The sequence below is a fragment of the Muscardinus avellanarius genome, assembly GCF_963383645.1.
Source record: "Muscardinus avellanarius genome assembly, chromosome: 8".
Lineage (NCBI taxonomy): Eukaryota > Metazoa > Chordata > Mammalia > Rodentia > Gliridae > Muscardinus > Muscardinus avellanarius.
This window is the reverse complement of record NC_137794.1, coordinates 4,502,701-4,524,773: the sequence shown is the minus strand read 5'-3', so window position 1 is coordinate 4,524,773 and position 22,073 is coordinate 4,502,701. Positions and strand designations below refer to the sequence as shown.

The following is a 22,073-nucleotide window of genomic DNA, read 5'->3' as shown; positions in this document are numbered from 1 at the left end:
AGATCCAAGTAGTGGTGCTACTTTCAGTGGATCAGAGTTGGAAACTCAAGATCACAGGTCATTCTTGATGGTCTGTGTTGAAAGGAGCATCATTTTTGAACACTAACTATGTAAATGACTGAGCAAGTCTATGGCCTCCCCTCAGATTAAATTCAGGTAAATTTTCTAGTTTTTTTCTAAGATATGATTTACACACTGGTAGCCATAATCCCTAGGGTCTGTGCAAATATTCTAAAAAAAAAAAAAAAAAAAAAAACTAAAGCACTTCTCAGCTAAAGTTTTGTTTGTTTGTTTGGTTTTTCGTACTGGGGATGAAACCCGGGGGCATTCTACCTCTGAGCTATTTTTTATTCTTTATTCTGAAACAGGGTCTCACTCAGTTGTGGAGAGCTTCCCTCAGTAGCTGAGGCTGTCCACGAACCTGGATCCTCCTGTCTCAGCCTCCCGAATGCTGGGATGACAAGTGTGAGCCACCACGCCCAGCGAATCCCAAGTGTTTTTGAATAAGGGATATTCAGCACATGTCATGTTTTTCCAGGAATAAATCGTATCAGATCAGCCTCATTCCCTCTTGTTTGACAGTTTCTAGACACCCAGATTAAAGAAATACTCCCCAAACTAGAATCTGAATTTCAGCAAGGCATTTTGAAAAGTATACCAGGATGTTTGAACATTTTAGAGATAACTGTGGGCCAGTAGATTGTAGAGCTAGTGCGGTTGATAGGATTAATAAAACCATACTGGAAAAAGGTAAGAGATTTTTATTGCATCTGAATTTCTGAACCGCCCTTAACGGTGCTGTGTCTAGGAACTTTTCTGGTTTTAGGTTGAAGGTGCTAATCTTTGGGTGGCCACTGACCCAACAGAGGACTTCTAAGGAGTACAAGGGTGGTGTTTGTGAAGGAATCTACAAGGGTGGCCAGTAATGGTTGGTTGGAGGAATTGGGGGCATTTGACCATAAAAGAAAGGAGGCTGAAAAAACATTTTGTTTCTTTGTTTGTTTTTTGTTTGTTTGTTGAGGTACTGGGGTAGAACCCAGGGGCATTCTACCTCCAAGCTACACCCCCTGCCCTATTTTTTATTCTTTATTTTGAAACAGGGTCTCGCTGAGTTGCAAGGGGCCTCACTAAGTAGCTGAGGCTGTCCGCGAACCACAATCCTCCTGTCTCAGCCTCCCGAATGCTGGGATGACAAGTGTCACCACCACGCCCGGCTTTAAAGTACTTTCAAGGAAATTGTCTTCATGGCTCAAAAAACCATAAAGACCATATAGTTATGAGGGAGATTAGGAAGGGAGGGAGGGAACAAGGGGGAAAGCCATAGATGTAGGAAGAAGGGCCTACGGCAACCCGGGGGCCATTAGTTTGAATGGCGGGGAAGATTCTGGTGCCCATTGTCACATATGATATCCAGAAGGCACCCAGCTTGGGGAGAAAGTTTAAGGGTTCCTTTTGAGACATGGGCATTTGAAATGCTAACAGATAGTCCCTGTAGACGTGTCTGTACCTAACAAAATAAGCAGAAATTTTAGAAGCTATTCTTGAGGAGTTGTTTTGTCTAAATAATTATGCAGATTAGGAAATCAGTATATTCAGAGCCTTAGATCAAGGTAGGGATATCATTTCTGGGTATCATATAAGGATGAATTGGGTTTTTCTAATTGTAAACCACAAATAGCATTAAATCCCTGAGACATGAAAAATGCTGAATGTGGGCATAAGGCTTGATCACTTCCGAGCTCTGTCGCTTTGAGTAGGGGTCCTGCATGAAGTCCTGCCCAGACTCGCCGGAGAACACGCCCCCTCCCACACCAGCCGCGCCAGCATCTGGATCCCAGCACTCAGGGAGGACCGCGGCAGGATCCCTGGGGAGCGGGGGTGCTGCGCAGGACGCGGGGAAAACCAAGCAAAGGAAAAGAAAGAAGGTCAGTGATCGATCTTTGTGGGGTCGAGTGGGATCTCCCTCGTAAGTTCTGCTCAGAGAGTAAATACATATACATATATATGTACATGTACAGATACAGATACATATACATGTACATGTACATATACATACACATATACACATGTACACGTACACGTACACATACACATACACATACATATACATGTGTGTGTGTATATATATATATATAACAAAACCACCTAGGGTTGTGTTTTTCTCATAGCTCAAATTTTTGGAAATAACCAATTTTTATTCACCCCTATTCAGTGACTTCTATTAACCTTTTGTGTGGTGGGAGGTACTGGAGGTTGACCCAGGGTACTATACCTCTGAGCTACACCCATAACCCTATTTTATTTTTATTGTTTAATTAATTTATTTATTATCTATTTATTTATGTTTGCACGTGGCACTGGGGATCGAGCCTAAAGGCATTTCACCCTGGAGCTATAATACCCGCAGCCCTCTCTTTTCTTTTTATCAGGGTCTTGCTACATTGCTGGGAGTCTTGCTAATAAGTTGCTGACACTGATCTTAAACCTGCCATCCTCCAGACTCAACCTCCCGAGCACTGGGATTTCGGGTGTATGCCACCACATCCAGCTTTTTTTTCTTTTTAATTTTAAATCAAGGTCTTGCTAAATTACTGAGGTTGGCCTCGAGCCTGCAATCCTCCTGTCTCAGCCACCCAAGTACTGGGATTACAGATTTGCACCCTCAGCTAGAAAAGCCGCCGTGTTGCTGCACTTTAACAAGGACAAAGTTATTTAAAAGTTTAGTATGGTGGTACACACCCGTACTCCCAGTGCTTGGGAGGCTGAAACAGGAGGATCACAGTTTCAAGGCCAGTATGTGGTCATTTAGTGAGACCTTATTCCAAAATAAAAAGGTCTGGAGCTGGGCATGGTGGCTCACCCTTTTAATCTCAGCATTTGGGAGGCTGAGAGAGGATTGAAGTTTTCGGGCAGTCTCCGCTACGTAGTGAGGCCCTTTGCAACTCAGTGAGACCCTGCTTCAAAATAAAGAATTAACAGCCGGGCATGGTGGCACACGCTTGTAATCCCAGCACTTGGGAGGCTGAGACAGGAGGATCGCACAGGTTCGAAGCCAGCTTCAGCTACTTAGTGAGGCTCTCAGCAACTTACTGAGACCCTGTTTCCAAATAAAGTATAAAATAGGTCTGGGAGTATAGCCTGGAGGTAGAAAAGCCCCTGGGTTCTACCCCAGTACCACACACAGAAAAAAAAAAAAAGAATAAGAAATGGGGTTGAGGGTATATAGCTCAGAGATAGAATGCCCCTGGGATCCATCCCCAGTACCGCAAAAAAAAAAAAAAAGTTTTATCTGTCATATAAAAATAATAATAAAAGCTCGACTATATACCAGCTATATATACTTTCAAAGCTGAGATTTCATGTTTAGCCATTTCTCTCAGGCGGTTGTTATAACCTTGGGCATATCACTTTTTTTCTCATCTACAAATTGAATAATAATTGGAAAATTTTAGGATAGATAATGTTTTATGTCCTGCCCAGATTTAATCATATATAAATCCCCAAGTTCAATAAAACTTTCTCTTCTAACTCATTTTAATTTTTTTTTATTGGTGCACTGTATTCATACATCATAGTGGGATACAAACTTTTCTAGACATACATGCACACATCACCCAGTCAGCCCCCACCCGATCCCCACCCCATCCTCTGCCCATCCCTCCCTCCCATGCTTGGCTTAGTGGTTGACATCTAGTATTATAGCAATTTATCCAAAATTAAAAATGATAATCTCACATAACAGTTTCATTTGTCTGATACCAAGCTTTTGATGACTTAAAGATAACATTTCAATATTTCTTTTTGCTTTCTTTCTTATCAGAGAATATTTTTTTCTTTTTTTTTTTAGGTGAAACTATCATACATTTATTTATTTATTTTTCATAAAAAATCTATCCTAATATGGAATATGGACTCTAGATACCCAAAACGATCTTGAAAAAGAACAGAGCTAGAAGATATATATTTTCTGATTTCAAACCATATAAAGCTACAATAATTGAAACAGTGTAGTACTGTTATAAAGGCAGATATATAAACCATTGGAGTTAAATAAAAGCCTAGAGCTAAATTCTTCCCTATATTGTCAAGTTATTTTTGACAAGGTTTCCACGAACATTTGGTGGTGGAAATAATAATCTTTTAACTAATATTGTTGAAAAATAATAATTACATGGAAAAGAATAAAATTGGACCCTTACCTAATCCCATATACAAATATTAACTCAAAATAGATAAAAGACCTAAATATAAATCTTAAGACTATAAACTTTTAGAAGAAAATCTGGGTCATAAAACCTCACAACATTGAAATTGGCAGTGATTTCTTAGATATGATTTCAATGGCACAGGCAACAGAAGAGTATACAAACTCCCTAAAAAATAAAAAAATATTGTATATCCAAAGACAATGTAAACAGAGTTAAAAGTTACTAATAGAATGGGATAAAATATTTCCAAATGCTATATTTGAAGGTATATTAATATTCAAACTAGAAATCCTAAAAATTAACAACAATAAAGGCAAACAATACAATTTAGAGATAGGTAAAAGACTAACATAAATAATGAATCTCCACAGATAACCAATCTTAGTTGTCTGTTGGATGGAAACTCTTGTTTCTCTGGTTCTGGTGTGTGTTACCTATTTCTTCTTTGTAGTTAATCTCTTTGAGTATTTTCTCTAGCGCTGGTTTTGAAGACATAAATTCCTTCAGTTTCTGTTTGTCATGGAAGCTTCTTATTTCCCCATCTAATTTGATAGAAAGTTTTGCTGGGTAGAAAATTTTTGGCTGGAAGTTGTTTTCTTTCAGAGTTTGGAATATGTTACTCCAAGCCCTTCTAGCTCTCATGACTTGGTTTGGGAAGTCTGGAGTGATTCTAATTGGTTTGCCTCTGAATGTCACTTGGCCCTTTGTTTTTGTTGCCTTTAAGATTCTCTGCTTGGCTTCCACATTGGTCATTTTGACAATTATGTGGCGTGGGGATCCTCTTCTCCTATTCTGTCTAAAGGGAGTTCTATAAGTTTCTTGGACCTGTACATCAACCTCTTGCTCTATGTTTGGAAAATTTTCTGCTATTACTTCCTTGAAGATATTGTTGATCCCTTTGGTTTCACTTTCTTTTCCCTCCTCTATTCCAATTATTCTTAGGTTAGCTCTCTTAAAATGGGCCCATATTTCTTCAATGTCAGATTCCTGCTGTCGGATATTTTTTTCTAGATTAGAAACTATGCATTCATTTTTGGAATGATCATCTTCTAAGAGCGAGATTCTGTTCTCCATGTGGTCCAATCGGTTGTTTGTGCTTTGAATTGAGGCCTTTACTTCATTAATTGCATCCTTTATCTCTTTTTGGCTCTCTCTGAATTCTTTTCAAAGCACCTCTATTATTTCTACAGTTATTTCCCTGATTTGATCTTCTAGAAATCTCTGATTTTCTGTTTTATCGGGTTCTGATGTTGTGGGGTTGTGGGCATTCATTGCTCCAGTGTTATTCTTCTTTCCCATGGTTTCAGAAGTTTGTGCCTTCTCTGGGTCACTACGACTTCACTTAAGGTGCTCTGGATCTCGAGTCTGTAGTATCTCAGACCCCACTGCTCCTTTACTGGGTTGTATCACAGAGTCTCCGACCCAGGGAGTCGATAGAGGCTGCTTTAAACTATGGGGGGTGCCAGGTTGCACGTTCTCCTATGGTGTGATATCTCTGCCACCGCCACTCCCCCACTGGGTCAAGTCCCAGGGAGTACAGTACTGGGATTTCTCCTCTGTGGCCCTCAATTTGACTCACTGTTCTTGAGTACGCAGATGTAGCTGTACTGGACTCGGTGTATTCGCTGCTGCTGCCGCTGGTGGCAATATGGCGCTGCTGCTACACCCTCGGCCATGAGGCTGGCGTATTTCTTCTTGGTTTTGAGTTCCACTCTGAGTCCCTGCAGCGTGTGCTGAGCTCAGCCACTGGGAGCTTTAGATGCTCCCTGCGCTGAGAAATCCCACCTGGCTGTTCCGCAGCGGCTCACCTCGGCTTGCTGTAGCCGTCCGGTGAACTAGCCGCTGCCGCCGGTAGTATGGCGCTGCTGCCACGTCTTCGGACGTGAGGCCGGTGTATCTCCTCTGTGGCTCTGAGCTCTGTTCTCAGTCCGCTTTCTCTCTGGAGCCTGGTGATTTTTTTGTTTCTCTGGTGATGGTGTTTTCTGGCTATGAAAGGCGCTGATTTTGTGGTAATGGAGATTGGTTGTTAGCGGGGCTCTTAAGCCCCACTTTTCTCGGTCACCATCTTCCCGGAAGACTCTCATTTTAATTTTTTAGTTTTCATTTCCTTAAGGAGAAGCTGTTCTTAATTTTATAGAACTACAATTCTAACAATGACCATTTTGATTAAACTTTGAAATGAGAAAATTAACATTACGTATTGTACCTTTTGGTCAAAGTATGACTCACCTCCATCTGAAAAGAAATCCTCTAGTAGGGTGATGGGGAGAGGACCTGAATAGGTGTGTAAGCTTCATGGTCCATGGATGGTGGGCGTGTCCTTAGCCTTTCATTTGCTCTAGTCTGATATAGGTGTTATTCCTCTGTGAGACTTCAGATTTTAATTTTAACAAAAGACCTAGCCGACCATGATAGAGGAAAGAAGGAAGACAACTGTCTAGATTTCAGGTCCATCTTAAACATTGGCTAGCTCTGATAAGAGAAAGGTTGAAGAAGAATTTTTATAAGAACTTTAAAGCTGAGAGAAAAAGAATCAGAACAGATACATCTATAAGAGACTGAGGGTTGGCAAAAGTTTCAATGTCACTCCTCAATATCTTTCCCAAAGAATTAAAGTCAGAGTGCCATAGTGTCACATGCATATCCAGTTTACAAGAGCCCAATTATGGAACCAACAGATACACGGGAAACAAAAATGTAATATAGACACACAATGCAATTTTACTCAGCCGTAAAGAAGAGCAAAATTATGTAATACGGATGGAATCATAACATGGATAGAACTAAAGAGGGTTATGCTTAGTGAGATCGGCCACGTGCAGAAAGTCCAGGGTCTCTCATATGTGAAAGTTAGAGAGAAACTCTAGAAGGGGAAAGGGGCTTTAGGTAAATGAGGAGAAAGATCAGTAGAATCATAGTGGAAGGAGATTGAGAGGAGGACATGGGTAGAGGGGAGGAGAATTCATGAAGGAAACAGTTTAACTAATGCCGTGGACGTGTCTACAGGTAGCACTACCAGTCTCACTGGCATGTATGTGGAGGGGCGGGGAGCAGGGGGGCTCCACAGGGACGCACACCAAGGGCTGGGGTGTGTGTGTCACTGTGAACCCCATTGTACTCTCTGGTTATAATGCACCAATAAAGTATGGTAGTGAAGGTTGCAGTATAACTGCTTTCTAAGCACAGTCGAAAGGTCAAACATCTGATATACTTGGTTCACTATAAACCAGCAAAGACCAGCCAGGGCCAAGTCAGGACGTGTTCGGGAAAGTCGCAGAGCTCCGTCAGATACTTTAGCCTCCAGTACGCGGCATCAGTTTCTGAAGAAAGAAAGATCAAAGTAAAATATACAGAAATAAAGCGGGGAACCAAGGGGTAGAGGACCTCACTCGTGGGGAAGTTCGTCGCCTCGTGGAAGGAAGCGAGTGTTTTAGTCTCCACAGACATCCCCGCTAACATGCAGACAGCGGTACTAGGGACTGTGTCAAATACAGGAATGTGGCTCTTGACATTTTAAATATCCTAAAATAGAGGCATAATCAGGTTAGGAGAGGTGAAATCTATATAAATCTCACCCTCCTCATGAGTATTTACAGCATGTAGAGGGTTCTAAATAACAAAGATCAAATATGTAAATTTAATGCTTATTTTTCTGAAGTTCTTTTGAAGAATACTATAAAATGCTAGAATCATTGCTAAGTTAAATTCTAAACTTGGGATAAATCTTTAACAGATTAGAAGCACTGGGTTAAGGGACTGCAGGTTGACAACATTAATTTATTGAGGTAGAAAAAAAAATACTTGGAATATAACATTTTAGATTCAAAGGATCCTTCCCAAAGAACTCAAGTGGGCAAGCCTAGAAAATACAGAAGACTACGCAGTAACTTTATTCATGCCAGTATCAGTTGCATAATTGTAGCAGATAAACGTGACACGGGCAAAATCTAATGATGTTCCCCAGGACGTGGAAGATTTTTTCATTTGTACATGGGCTAACTTTGCCTTTGTTGGCAAGGATGGCATGGTTGAACCAGCCGACTCACAAATAGCAATATCACGGGAACTCCTAACGTACAATTCATTGGGGCCGTAGTCCATTTGGGCTGCTCTAGCAAAATGCTGTAGCCTAGTCAGCCTGAAAGTAATAAAAATGGGTTCTCCACATTCTGACAGGCTCTGTGTCTTTATAGTAAAGGCGCCTTTCCTGGCTCACTCAGAGTCGCCTTCTCATTCTCGCTACCCGTGGCAGAAGGGACAAGGACTCTGCCCTCACAGCCTCGTGGCCCCCAAAGGCCCTGTGTCCTCTAGCGCTGGAGGTCAGGGTGTCAACACATGAGCTCAGGGGAACGCAAAGATCTGAACCACACAGAGTCTCCTGCCTCTCTGCTCACAGATCCCGGTAGATCGCCATCTCAAGTGGTTCTAAAAGATTTTGACCAACATGTTCTATACCAAAACCAAATACATTAGAAAATGTAGCAGGAGGCCGGGCGTGGTGGCGCAAGCTTGTAATCCCCGCGCTTGGGAGGCGGAGACAGGAGGATCGCGCAGGTTCGAAGCCAGCCGTGCTGGCGTAAGAGACCCTGTTTCAAAAATATAAAATAGGTCTGGGAGTGTAGCCCGGAGGAAGAAGGGCTTCCAGGAACCCCAGTACCACCAAAAAAAAAAAAGAAAGAAAGAAAGAAAATGTAGCAGTGTAGCAGGAAAACGATCTCTATTGGCCATGGAGAAAAGAAAGGAAAATTAAATCCATTTTTCTATGAAAACAAAAGGGTCGATTTAGGAGAAGCCATAGAGGACTACAGCAGAGTGACTTCCTACCCCACTTAGTATATCAGAGGCTGGCTCTCTTGAATTCTCTTTCTATTTTCACGTGCGATTCTGGTAGAAGACTTGTTCTCTAAATTCCAAGTCCAGGGAAACTTATATGCCCTGAGCTGCAAATACACGGAATGCCTCAGTCTCCTCCTCAAGTGTCTGTTAACTGTCAGGCCAATGAGTCCGTGGCAGCCTGTTACTCTTGTAGAGCAGAACGGACCCACGGAAGAGTCTTGACCCTCATCGGGACCTGATAATTGGATTTATTCTAATATATTCCAGCTGAAATAAATTGGAATGAGAATTGAGAAATCAATCACTGTGCACTTTTATGGTAGAGCCAAAGTGAGGGTTAAGATAACTTAATCTGTGTTGTCATGGGCACAGAAGATGCATTATTTAGGGTATTTTTGTAATGAAATTGAGAATGATACCCTAGAATAGTTCTTATTGGCTTATTTTAAATCTTGTTATAATAATGAAAATAATCAAGATCTGTTTTATATTTTAAGCCTGTATTTCAGTCAGTCTCAGTTTGGGTAACCAGCGGATATTCTTGTTTTATAGGAATTCTAAGATTATTTTGCTAATTTGTAGTAGGAAAAGCACACACGTGATCTAAAAGCATATTTAAAAAGTACAGAAGACTCCATAATAAAAGTCAGGTACCCACTTACCCTCCTTAGGATAAGCACTCTTGCTGATTTTTGGTGGACCCTCTATATTTAAATGGGTATATAGTATTTAGCCTTTTTTTAAACACGTGATCGCATAGTGTCATGTGATTGGATACCTTGCATTTTTCCACATAAAGTATCTTAGAAATATCTCCATGGCTGTGATTACAGAATGGCCCATAATGGCATGCTGTGGTTTCTGTTTCTTTGAATGGATGTATCACCTCACCGGCGAACATTTTCATCCATCCATCTAAATAATACCAGAGTAAATATCTTGGAATATGTGTTATCTTACACCTGTGTGCGTAATCAGTTGACAGGATAGAGTCATAAACGTGAAAATGCTGAATCAAAGAGGTGGTGCTTTTTTATTCTGGTAAGGCTTTATCAAGTTAAAATCCATGGAGGCTGGAGGCTTCTGCCCATAAAATCATATTCCCTATGAAGAATTTTGAGAGTGAAAATCGGGATAATTATGAGAACAATTAGAATAATGATCGGAAATAATATTAATCAGGTGACTGCCCATGAGTTTTAGACCACGACCACAATTATAGTCATATGCATGCTGAACATTTCTTTCCCTCCATTCTTAAAATTGATGACTTGGTATCTGGTAACCTGCCATGCTTTAAACCAGCATAGCGTTCCAAGATCATGGAGGCTTCACCAGTCTGCTGCTCTGCAGAGTAACGTGCATCAGGCACTGTTCAAAGTGGTTTATATAGTTCAACTAATTTCATTTTCTCAATAGTTCTGGAAAGCAGCTGTAATCGTCACCCTAGTTAGTAGATGTGGAAACTGAGGCCTAGCAATATTATGGTGCAGACAGAGCTAGTCACTGGAAGGACTGGAATCGAGAACCAAGGTAGTTGGAAAAGCCAGGACTTGCAGCCAAACCATGAAACTATAATTTGGGGGAAAAGTCATGTTAAATGCACACACCTTCTCGTATGTGTATATATACTTGTACACATACTTTCTTGAGTTAGTATTCATATTCTCGTTGCATGTAATCTTTCTCTCTTTTATGTCTTTTTGTGCTTTCAGGCTTGCTTTTTACAGCTGAGACAGATTAAAATAGAAAGTTTTTGTTTGATTCTGAAGACAGCTAGAAATAATTTGAAGAACCAAGTTGAAATGGCTTTTTATGAGAGTCCCCAGCGTGATAAATAAATACATAGCAATTTTACATTTTTCATTTTAAATTGATGACCCTCCCCCAAGTTATTTAAAAAATATGCCCAGGAACCTCCCAAGAAACATTTGTAATAATAAATGTTTAAGCATATTTTTCAAAAAGAGTTTCCTGCGGTTTCTTCAGCAAGCTCCCGTGACACTTTTCATCCGCACGCAGTGGCTATATTCTCCCTACCTTGACATGCAGGCTTAGGTGAAATATTGGAAGTATAAAAATTGCATTTGGTAGGTCTCTAGGAAGGGGTCACGTAAAAGTCAGCTTTTATTTGTTAATGGAACTTTTTTTTTTTAAGATGTATTATATGGCAGCGGTGATATGCATCCTATGGGGGGAAAGAAAAAAATCTTAATTTTCTAAAGGTTGATTTTCATATTTTATGCACTGTAGTTCTGTTGTGTGTTTTTGATTTAGTAACAATTTCTGTGTTTTTCTGTCGCAGAGCACTGCAGCCTGTGGTGTGGAGGTTCACGGCGATGCCATCCAGCCCTGCCACATCAGAGAGGCCGTCCGGCGCTACGGCCACAAGATTGGCCCCCTCTCCCCGTTCACAGTACGTAATAACAGAGTTATAAAAAGTTCTATTTATAATCTGAAGGAATTCTGATTTTCAAGTGGTCAAATGAAGAAGCAGCGGAATTATTGAAAGCAATTTGTGGCGGCTGTAATTTTGTTGTATAAAAGTGGCACGATGCTCTTGGGAAATAAGTCAGTCGTTTTCGTCTCTTTTTGGAAGGACGGTTTTTTTTTTTCCTCTACAAAATATTATTTTCTTTCAATTACATATTAAAACTTTTGTGTTGGAGCTCATGTCTTCTGTTTTTCAAAGCCTAGGTTTGTAAAACGTTTTTGTCAAATTATATGTATCCAAATATTGCTCGAAGCGCTTTAGATTTTAAAATTGGTTAGATTGGCATCCCCCCTTCTAGCTGATGTTCGTCTCCTAAATATACTTTGAGTTGGAAGAAGAAATGATTTCCTTACTGGCTTTGAACTGGGCTGGACGTCAGGCGGGCTTTCACGTCTTCAAATGGTTTGAAAGCTTATAATCAGGGTTTTGGTGTTTTTTTTAATGGTGAATTAAAAACGTCATATTTCAGCATCCTAAAGAAAGTGTGCACGCCCACGTGCGTGTTTTAATCGAATGCTCATCTCACAGCCTGCAGAGGAAAAATCCTTATTTATGTTAATATCAGTTTCTCTGAGTCCTTCTCTGTTTCTGAGAAATTTGTTTGATATTCGGAGAGTAGGGTTTGATTTGCATAAGCAAGGAACAGTGAAACGTATCCTTTTCATTCTTTACTTTTATTTGAGCAAGCTAATGCATAACGTATATAAATATGAATAACATTAATACAAACAAATGAATAAATAAAAATAAGAACGACATAGTGTATGTTTCTACCTAGGAGGGAAAGTTACTATTAGGTGTTCATAGGAGGCATGATTTCTTCTGAATTATATTATCTCCTTTTTCCCCTTGTGTTTAAGGACAGTGTGTTGTTGTTGTTGTTGTTATTGTTGTTGTTGTGTTGTGGTTGTTGTGGTTGCTGATTTTTTCCATTAGTTGGTTTTAGTCTCATTAGTTATTGTGAATTACATGGTTTCACAGTGGGATTCAAGAATGTGTTTTATGAATATCTCCAGAAGCTTTCTGAATGGTGGTGAGCGGTTTCACTTTTGTGTGATGGGGTCTTTTGTTCTGTTTTGCTTTGCCTTGCTTTTGTTTCTGTTGTTCTGTGCTGGGCATGGAAGGCAGGGTCTCATCACACTAAGCGTATACGCAGCCACTGAGCTACACCTCTGGCCAGAACGCAATTGTAATACTGCTGCCTAAGGCAGGAGGTCCTTTTGTATGAATATTGGTGGAGTCTTACAATTGAAAAGATGAAACCAAGGTTCTTTGTTTTATTTTTTCCTAATTGATAAGTGAGATTATTTTAAGCAACAGGCCAGTAAGAGGAGAGTTTGTAAAGTAAGAGGAGAGTTAGAAAAAGAGCAGGAGGTGATTGGAAGAATTTAAAAGCCAAGTAAAATGGGAAGCATACCACCTTCCAGTAAAGGACTCACAATAGCAAACCCAGAGATAAAAGCCAAGTCGTGACCAGAATTGCCAGGCCCAGGCTGCGGGGTAGGGAGAGGATGAGGCAGTGCTGACACTGATCTAGAAGTATTTATAGGGTAGCAAAGGGAAACAGGATTTCTGAGAATAACTTAAAATGGTTACTAAGAATAATTGATTTTCATAAATGTATCCAATGTACAGGAAAAACCTCAAAATCATCAAGCCTTTAATGTCTTTAATCTCTTAAGTTTCATCAAGGTTTTGGGTTTTAAATAGATTGTACTGGGCACTCAAAAACATGGTGCGTGCGTGCGTGCGTGCGTGCGTGTACCCACTGCCATGTCCAGCCTGGTACTTGTGTATATTACTTTAACAATCTTAAGACTGCGATACCTGGTCAAGATGTACTGTAATCCAGGTTCAGATATAACGTAAGCAGTTTTTTTACCTAACAGAGCTATAGCCAATATGCTTTTTTTAAACTAATGATACAAATTTAAAAATGCTTCATTTGACTATATCTAGAAAATAAGACAAAAGACCCAAACGTGGAGCGTTCCGTCAACCGCTATTGGAGCAGACAAGTGAAGGGACAAGAAAGGGCAAATAACCCGCCCAGGAGGGCGCCGGGGCGTCCCTCCCACTCCTCAGAAGCGTCCCCCGGGAAGGCCTGCCCGTTAGCCAGCATCCGAGGGTGTGCTTCCCCTCCATCTGAATGTTCCTCCTCCATTTTGTATCTTGAGTAACATGGTCAGGGAGACAGAGTTTCACGGTACATATTACAGTATATAAACCTGCTTCTTAAATTAAAAGCTCATTTTTGTGTGTGTGGTACAGGGGATGGAACTCAGGGACCTTCTACCTCTGGGCTGTACTCCCGACCTATTTTCTACTTTATTTGGAAACAGGGTCTCACTAAGTTGCTGAGCGCCTCACTAAGTGGCTGAGGCTGGCTTCGAACCTGCGCGCTCCTCCTGTCTCGGCCTCCCAAGTACTGGGGTTATAATCGTGAGCCACCACGCCCAGCTAAAAACTCTTTTTAGAGTTCAAAACTCCATTGGAATCGATTTACCTACTGTTTGGCAGTAACATGGCCACCTGCCCTGACTCAGGGCACACTTGGAGCGGCGGAAGAGCAGCACCCGGGAGAAACCTCTCCCTGTTGGGAGATGCTGCTTCCCCAGACCCGCTCAGTACCTCAGGTGGTACCTGGAGCATGGCAGTATGGGGACTTTGCTCGCTGGGCTTTGTGCTGCAGATACCTGGGCTGCCTCTCTGGCAGCCTGAATTTCCACGCAGAAGGGCTTTGTGGAAAGACTTCCCTCCAACACGAAAAATTCTTTGTAATTAAAATGCCAGTGAGCAGCTAGTTTATATTCATGAAGGTTTTTATCTTTGCAGTATGTCTTTGTGTGTGTGTGGGGGGGGGGGGTCTGGGGATGGAACCCAGAGGCATTTGACCTCTGAGCTACACCCCGGGCCCTATTTTATTATTTATTTATTTATTTATTTATTTATTTATTTATTTTTCGGGTCTAGGGATAGAACCCAGGGGCATTTGACCTTCGAGCTACACCCCCTGCCCTATTTTTTATTCTTTATTTTGAAACCGGGTCTCACTGAGTTGCAGAGGGCCTCACTAAGTAGCTGAGGCTGTCCGCGAACCGCGATCCTCCGGTCTCAGCCTCCCGAATGCTGGGATTACAAGCGTGCACCACCACGCCCGGCTCTGTAGTATGTTATTCTGAATCTAGTGTTTATCTTATTTTTAAAGGCCATTGATTTTTACTTTTTAACTGATATGCAAAAACATAAACATTGCACAGATCAATGGCCATGTTCGGTGCAGGCATACATTGTGTGGTGCTTAAATTAGGTTGGACAGTCACCTCCTCAAACGTTGATTATTTCTTTGTGGTAAAAACTTTCAAGTTCTTTCTTCTAGTCTCTTGAAATGTACAGCACATACCTGTAGTCACCATACTGTGGAGCCGTACCCCAGAACGTCTTACTCCTGTCTGGCTGTGTCTTAGCTCCCGGCGATCAACCTTTTCCCCTCTCAACCTCCTCTCCGCCGTCCAGCCTCTGGGAGCCACCGGTCTACTCTCCATGGGCGAGACCATCTCCTCTAGATTCCACATTTGAATGAGATCGTGGGGAACTGGTCCTGATGTGCCTGGCTTGAACACTCACCTCACATAATGATCCTCCAGTTCTTCCATGTTGCCACAAATGCCAGAATTTCATTCTTTTTATAGCTAAATAGCATTCCACTGAGAACAGGTTCGACTCTCACTGTGCATGCATCAGTTGATGGACACTTGGTGGCTTTCTACTTCTCGGCTCTTGTGACTAGTGCCATAATGAACATGGAAGTATCGATGTCTTCTCTACACGCTGATTTTATTTTCTTAGACATATACCCAGCGGTGGATTGCTGGATCATACAGTAGCTCTATTTTTAATTTTTTAAAAAACCATCATGCTCTTTTCCATAATGGCTTTACTTGTTTATCATCTATTTAAATGTATTACTTAGGCTATTCATAACTTTATGCAAATATACCCAATTCCCAATGACTTGAAACTGATTTGGGGGATTAGTTACTGGGATTTGCCAGTAGTTTGCATGGAAACTTAATTCCAACATGAATCAGATATGCTTAACAACGTGCTTTTAGTGAGGCAGCCTTCTCTCCTCCCTTTGACTTCTGAAATAATGTGATACCGAGCCGTGTTGTGTGTGCACTGTGGAGCTGCGGGGTGAGGAGTGAAGGGGAACTGCACCCACCAGCTGTCTATCACATCTACCTGCCATGCCGCCTTCCCAGGGGCCCTGGCAGCACTGCCGAGCCCTCCCCCACAGGATGGCTGGAGAAGTCCTGTCTGTGGCATTCCTGGTTTTAGTTGATAGTTTCTCCTCTGTTTCCTTTGCTCTCTGTCCTATGCAGAGCAGAGAAGGCGTCATACCTAGAAAATTTAAGTGACTTTCCTAAAGTTCAACTATTAACTCTATTCAATCAGGGCTAACATCCTGGTCTTTTTCACATCTACTTCCAAAGTCTTTCGCCCAAAATACACTGTTTGGCAACTGTCCCCACCCCGGATATATCATTTTCTGTAGACACACTTGAAAGAATCTTGAAAGGAGCTAATTTTTTTTTCTTCTTGTTTATTTTTCCAAATTCTAAAAATCACTTCAGAGTCTATGATTTACAGTAGTTATTTTAGGGCTGGGGATGTAGCCCAGTGGTAGAGTACTAGCTTAGCATGTGTGCGGCCTTGAGTTTGATCGCCAGTAACACACACACACACACACACACACACACACACACACACACACACAGAAAGAGAGAGAGAGAGGGAACACAAGCACAAGCTTAGTAGTTATAAAGTGCTTACGCAACCTAAAAAGTCCTAAGTGGAAATTTTGATGCTTATATTTGATAACTGATGACACTCCACATTTTTATATACTTACTGACAATTTGTATTCCTATGAGTTTTTATCTTATTTCCGTCATTTTAAAGGGCAGTACTGGCCTGGCGTGGTGGCACACACTTGTAATCCCCGCGCTTGGGAGGCAGAGACAGGAGAATCGTGCAGGTTCGAAGCCACACTGGCTTAAGAGACCCTGTTTCAAAATATAGAATATAAATTAGGTCTGGGAGTGTAGCCCAGAGGTAGAAGGGCTTCCAGGAACCCCAGTACCACACACACACACAAAATAATAATAATAATAAAAATAAAATAAATAAAGGGCAGTACTGGACTTAATTTTATCCATCTGCTAATTCATACAAAAACCTTTATTGCCTTTTTACTTATGATGGTAGATAATAAGTGAGGATATACTGATAGTGCTTAAAAAATTTGATCTAAAACTAAATGGCCAGCTCTGCCACTTTACCTCATCAGTAAAATGAAGATAGTAACAGAACAGGTGAAGAAACGCCACCCTGACCCAGACACATGGCAACTCCTGGGAAATTAATAGTCCAAGGACTAATACAGGAAGTATGTTTTCTAAAAGATATCAGCTAAGAAGACAGCATAAGAACTATCCCGCCCAACCACACGGATGTGTGTGTGACAGGCACGCACGCACATGCAGACACACACACACACACACACACACACACACACACACATCATCATCATCATCATCATCATCATCATTTTACCCCACTTTGTAATCTCAGGGAAATTTTACTTATTTTATTATTATTTTTTTGAGTGGAACCCAGAAGCATTCTACCTCCAAGCTACACCCCCAGCCCTATTTTTTATTCTTTATTTTGAAACAGGGTCTCACTGAGTTGCAGAGGGCCTCACTAAGTAGCTGAGGCTGGCCGCGAACCCAGATCCTCTGTCTCAGCCTCCCAAATGCTGGGATTATAAGCGTGTGCCATCACGCCTGGCTAAAAGTGAATATTTAAATTATGTGATTTCTCTGTAGAGTAATAATAGTTTATACCATTCGATTTTTGTGTGTGTGGGCTTGAACCCAGGGGCACTCTACCTCCGAGCTGCGCTGCACCTCCAGCCCTATTTTTTATCCTTTATTCTGAAACAGAGTCTCGCTAAGTTGCAGAGGGCCTCACTAAGTAGCCGAGGCTGGCCACTAGCCTGCGATCCTCCTGCCTCAGACTCCCAAATACTGGGATTACAAGTGTACCATCACACCAGCGTACCGTTAGAACTTAAATAACACCTTAAGATTGTGTTCCTGAGAATGAATATTAATTATTACTTTTTGGATTAATAATGGTCAAAGAATATGAGTTTTTCTCTTGTAGAATTGAACATCCTAAAAAATAAAGTCTGAGCCAGGCGTGGTGGCACAGGCTTATAATCTAGCACTTGGGAGGCTGATACAGGAAAAGTGCAAGTTTGCCACCAGCTTCAGCTACTTAGGCCCTCCACAATTTAGTGAGACCCTGTTTCAAAATAAAGGAAAAAAATAGGACTGGGGATGTAGCTCAGAGGTAGAATGATCCTGGGTTCTGTCCCCAGTACCAAAAATTTAAAAAAAGTTTGTGGAACTGAGTATACACAATCACCACTCAGTGTTTTGCATCCTGGCTGGATTTTGTGGACCCACTCTCAGGGATGGAAGTATAAAGACCATGTCCTATAAGCTCAAGGACAGCCTTGAGCTTACAGGCTCCTTCAGCTTCAGTGGAAAATTAAGGGAAAAAGGGTTTCAGAGATCGATCGTTTTTAAACAAAGTATTGTCCCCGTGGTTCTCAGTATTTAAAGTGTCTTCATTTACTGATGATAAAAGAAGTGCTGGTATGTTAGAAAATTAATAATATAGAGATAAATAAAGAATAAAACCAAGGTTATAGATATAAGTATTAACTTATGATTACCTTTTCATCTTATTTTTCTCTGTATATACGTGTTAATAAATAAGCAAAGTGAAGATTCTAGTTTTTGTACTTTACGGGGTATTTTATATTCCTTAAAAACATGGGTTTTAGTAGCTTCGTAGTACACCTTAAACACCTGGATTTACCTTCTCAGTTAACTTAGTCACCCCCTATTTTGTTGGTCATTTAGGTCATAGATAGGAATAGAATATATTTTCATATATGTCTTTATCTGCCTATCTGGTGTTTCCTGAGGATAGTTTTCTGAAAGTGAAATTCCCACGTCAAAGGATTGCTTTTTTTAAGTTTCCTGATAATCTTGTCAAAATGAATTTCTAGAAAACTTGAACCAATTTGTGATCACTTAGGCAGTATATGAGAATACAAACTCTAATCTGAATTATTATTTTTATTTGTCATTATAATGGGCAAAAATAAAGTTGCAGCCATAGGAGCTAACATTAACCTCTTGCGTATCATGCACCGTACTAACCTGCTTTCGAAACACCCTAACTGGAAACTATTGTTTTTCTCTCATTTTATGGATTAAGAAACTATCAGATTTTAACTAACCTTCCTAAGTTTACACAGTAGTGGTAGTATATTTTTACTTTAATTTTTATTTGAAAACTGATGATATTGAACATTTTATATACTTATTGATAATTGTTTACCTTTGCCATTTTATAGGGCATTAGTGGACCTATTTGTACCAACTTGCTAATTTACACAAGTAGATTTTTGTAATTTAAAATTTTTTAAGCTTTTTATAAGTTATGGACCGTTAAACCTTTTATCAGGTTAGTTGCATATATTTTTTTCAGTTCTTTGGTTTTCTTCTAATTTTATATTTTTAACTAAATAAAATTTTACGTAGAATTGGTAAATATTCCAATATTTTCCTCTATAACTTTTCCGTTGGTTTAGGATTCTAAAAAAATCATGTTAAAACATGAGATTAGTCAAATATGCATTTGTTTGTTTACTTTTATATATTTCACTTAATCAGATTGGACTTCTTTTTGGTTTTTGTTGTTTTTTCTTTGTGTGTGCAGTGCTGAGGACTGAACGCAGGACATGGTGATCATGGTGAGAAGTAGACCAGCTCTCTAATACTGAGCTGCACGCCCAGCTCTCCTACTGCCTGCTGTGTCTGACACCTAGTATGAGAACTAAATAACAACACATTCTACTCAACTAAAGGACCAATCTTGTTGTTAGCAATCCTAACAACAAGATAATAAATTAAGATAAATTGTCATTGTTTGTTATATTAGTATATTTCAACGTCTTTTTCTGCTTTCTCTTCTATACTGTTTTCAGAAATCTTGGTAATATTTTATATATATTACCTAAATATACAAAGGTGGGGGGACACTAAGGAAGATGTTAGGGCCCAAAAGAAAGATATAATAAAAGGTCAAATTGATTATCCTATCAGAAAAATAATTCACAGTAATAAATGTTTGAAGAGTATTTTCTTTTCATAGTCTAAAGATTCAAATGCTGCTTTGGGTGATTGTTGAAATATATATATATATAAAATTTAGCTAGGCATGGTGGTACACATCTGTGACCCCAGTACTTGAGAAGCTGAGACAGGAGGGATCACAGGTTCAAGGTCAGCCTCAGCAACTGAAGGAGATTGTTAGCAACTTAGACCCTGTTTCAACAAACAAAAAGGCCAAGGGTGTAGCTCAGAGTCATAATGCCTCTGGGTTCATTTCTCATGACCACAAACAAACTTTATTTTTTCTTAGAATTTACTTATACATGTTTACAAGTTTAAAAAAAAATGTTCTATGGTTTTATGAGTAGAACAGTTGCTTATTTTGTTTTTCTCCCAGAGAAAATCGCCTGCAGGGTAGCCCGGTGTACTCCTTGTGTGTCAAGTGGAAGCCCTCAGACCTATGTTTTACCTCAATCCTCACTATTTACAAGCAGCGGCTGTGCCCATGGTTACCTCTGGAGCTCGAGCCCAGCGCCCCACGAGAAATGCCGTAAATGGCCGACATCAAGCCAGGTCTATAATTTCCAAAGCCAGAGAAAGGAAACCGTGTTCGTGAGCGTGATGACATAATCCCATGTGTCACGCCTAAATCTATTTTCGTTTCTCTTCATACTCAAGTAGAAAAAGATGTCCAGCCCCTCAGCTCGCATGTTATCAGAGAGAATTTCTACTGGGCTAAAATAGTGAGGTGGTAATATTGCTCAAGGAAGTAGGGTTATTAGCCCAAGCAGCCAGGAGTATGTCCCTAGAAAGAAGTCTCTTCAGTATCGACTCAGCTGTCTTAAATCCCGAGACAGAATCAGTTGCCTGTGAACGCCGTGGAGAAGGGAGCCTATTAGCCGAGGCCCCTGAGAAACTGCCGTACGTACAAGGACACCACGCCGTGCGCGGCAGAGTCAACCCAAGACTCCCCCAGGCATTTACTGTAGTGTGTATGAATTTATTCCCAGGCTCAAGGGACATCCCCCTATCACTCCTTATCCAGGGATATTAATAATAGACCAGTAGGGATCAAAAATATGAAATTTCCTGTTAAGAATTCCTCACGCTTAACTTTTAAAGACAGCAGCGGCGTGACAGATTGCTTGGACTGTTTGGTCTAGAATTCCACATTCATGAGTAATACCGATGTCAGAACATGTTAGACTTGTCTGTGTTTGGTGTTCAACCTGGAAAATTAAATGTCACAAAGTATGAGGCTAGTTTTCCGTGTAAATTCCAAGAAGTTGGATAGACTTCTTAAATGGTTCACTGGAAGTAAACTTTCTCTCAGTAAATTTTCTGGGAGTACTGAATCTATCCTTCTAGTTTGGCATTAAGTACACTTCGCAGTCTCATTTTAGAAGATTACTCTAAATGAACCACAAATTTTATTAGCACTGTTCCATGTAAACCAGTACTTGACAGTCAGTGTTCAATTTAGGATTATTCAGAGAGCGAATGTTGAAAAGTTGAAAATAAAGAACGCAAGAGTGGAGACAAGTTGTTAGGATCTGAGACAAGTATTGGTGAATCAAACAATAAATAACACAATTCTTTAAAAGACCCTTTTGTCTACACTGTCATATTTAATCCTCATGATGACACAGAAAGATTCATATCACTATCCCCACTTTATAGACAAGAACACTGAGGTGTTTTCTTAAGTAACAAGCTTAAGGCCACGTAGTAGCTACTAGAGCTCTTTCTCTGGACAGGCGCTAAAGACTCTGTGGTCCTCTGGGATCACGGGCTTCAGTGAATTCTCAGTTCACCTGGGAGATAGCATTTCCTAAACTACAGGGCATAGGAGACAGACACTGGGAGAGGCATTAAATTGTGTGTTGTATTTAGAAGATCTACCCTTAAAACCCCATTCATTCAGCAAGAACAGAGAAGATGCTTAGAAATCAAAGTCATGCCTGACACCTGACTGATCAGTGTCTCCTTTTTTCCACATTTATTTATTCCCCGGCATTGCAAGTTTTGCTCCACGAATACCCCAGTGTTTTAGCCATCCTCTCCCAGACCCGCAGTGGGATCAGCTAAATAAGAAACCACAACTTTTTTTTTGCCTTAAGGTTGTTTCACTAACAATATCCAGCAGGTGTTCATATTTCTCAACTGTTACCTGCTTTGGTCAACAGGTATCATCACCGAACTACCATTAATTTAGTGATGTAGTTGGAAAGTCAGTCCCACGACATAATAAGTAGATTGGTGGAAATGAGAATT

The 22,073-nt window shown here is 40.5% G+C and overlaps 1 protein-coding gene across 3 annotated transcripts in view; it reads left to right on the top strand.

The window, feature by feature from the left end:
• The window catches only part of SUPT3H (SPT3 homolog, SAGA and STAGA complex component), a gene marked incomplete at both ends in the record, with an annotated part of 388,363 nt that overhangs the window by 303,132 nt on the left and 63,158 nt on the right, over positions 1–22,073 (top strand). For 2 of the 3 annotated variants that reach the window (XM_080700358.1, XM_080700357.1), the window contains one exon: positions 11,350–11,460. In XM_080700358.1, the coding sequence (XP_080556484.1) occupies positions 11,350–11,460 (111 nt within the window). Of the gene's footprint in view, positions 1–1,757; positions 1,926–11,349; positions 11,461–22,073 lie in introns of all 3 variants that reach the window. The other variant, XM_080700356.1, reaches the window with a different exon arrangement.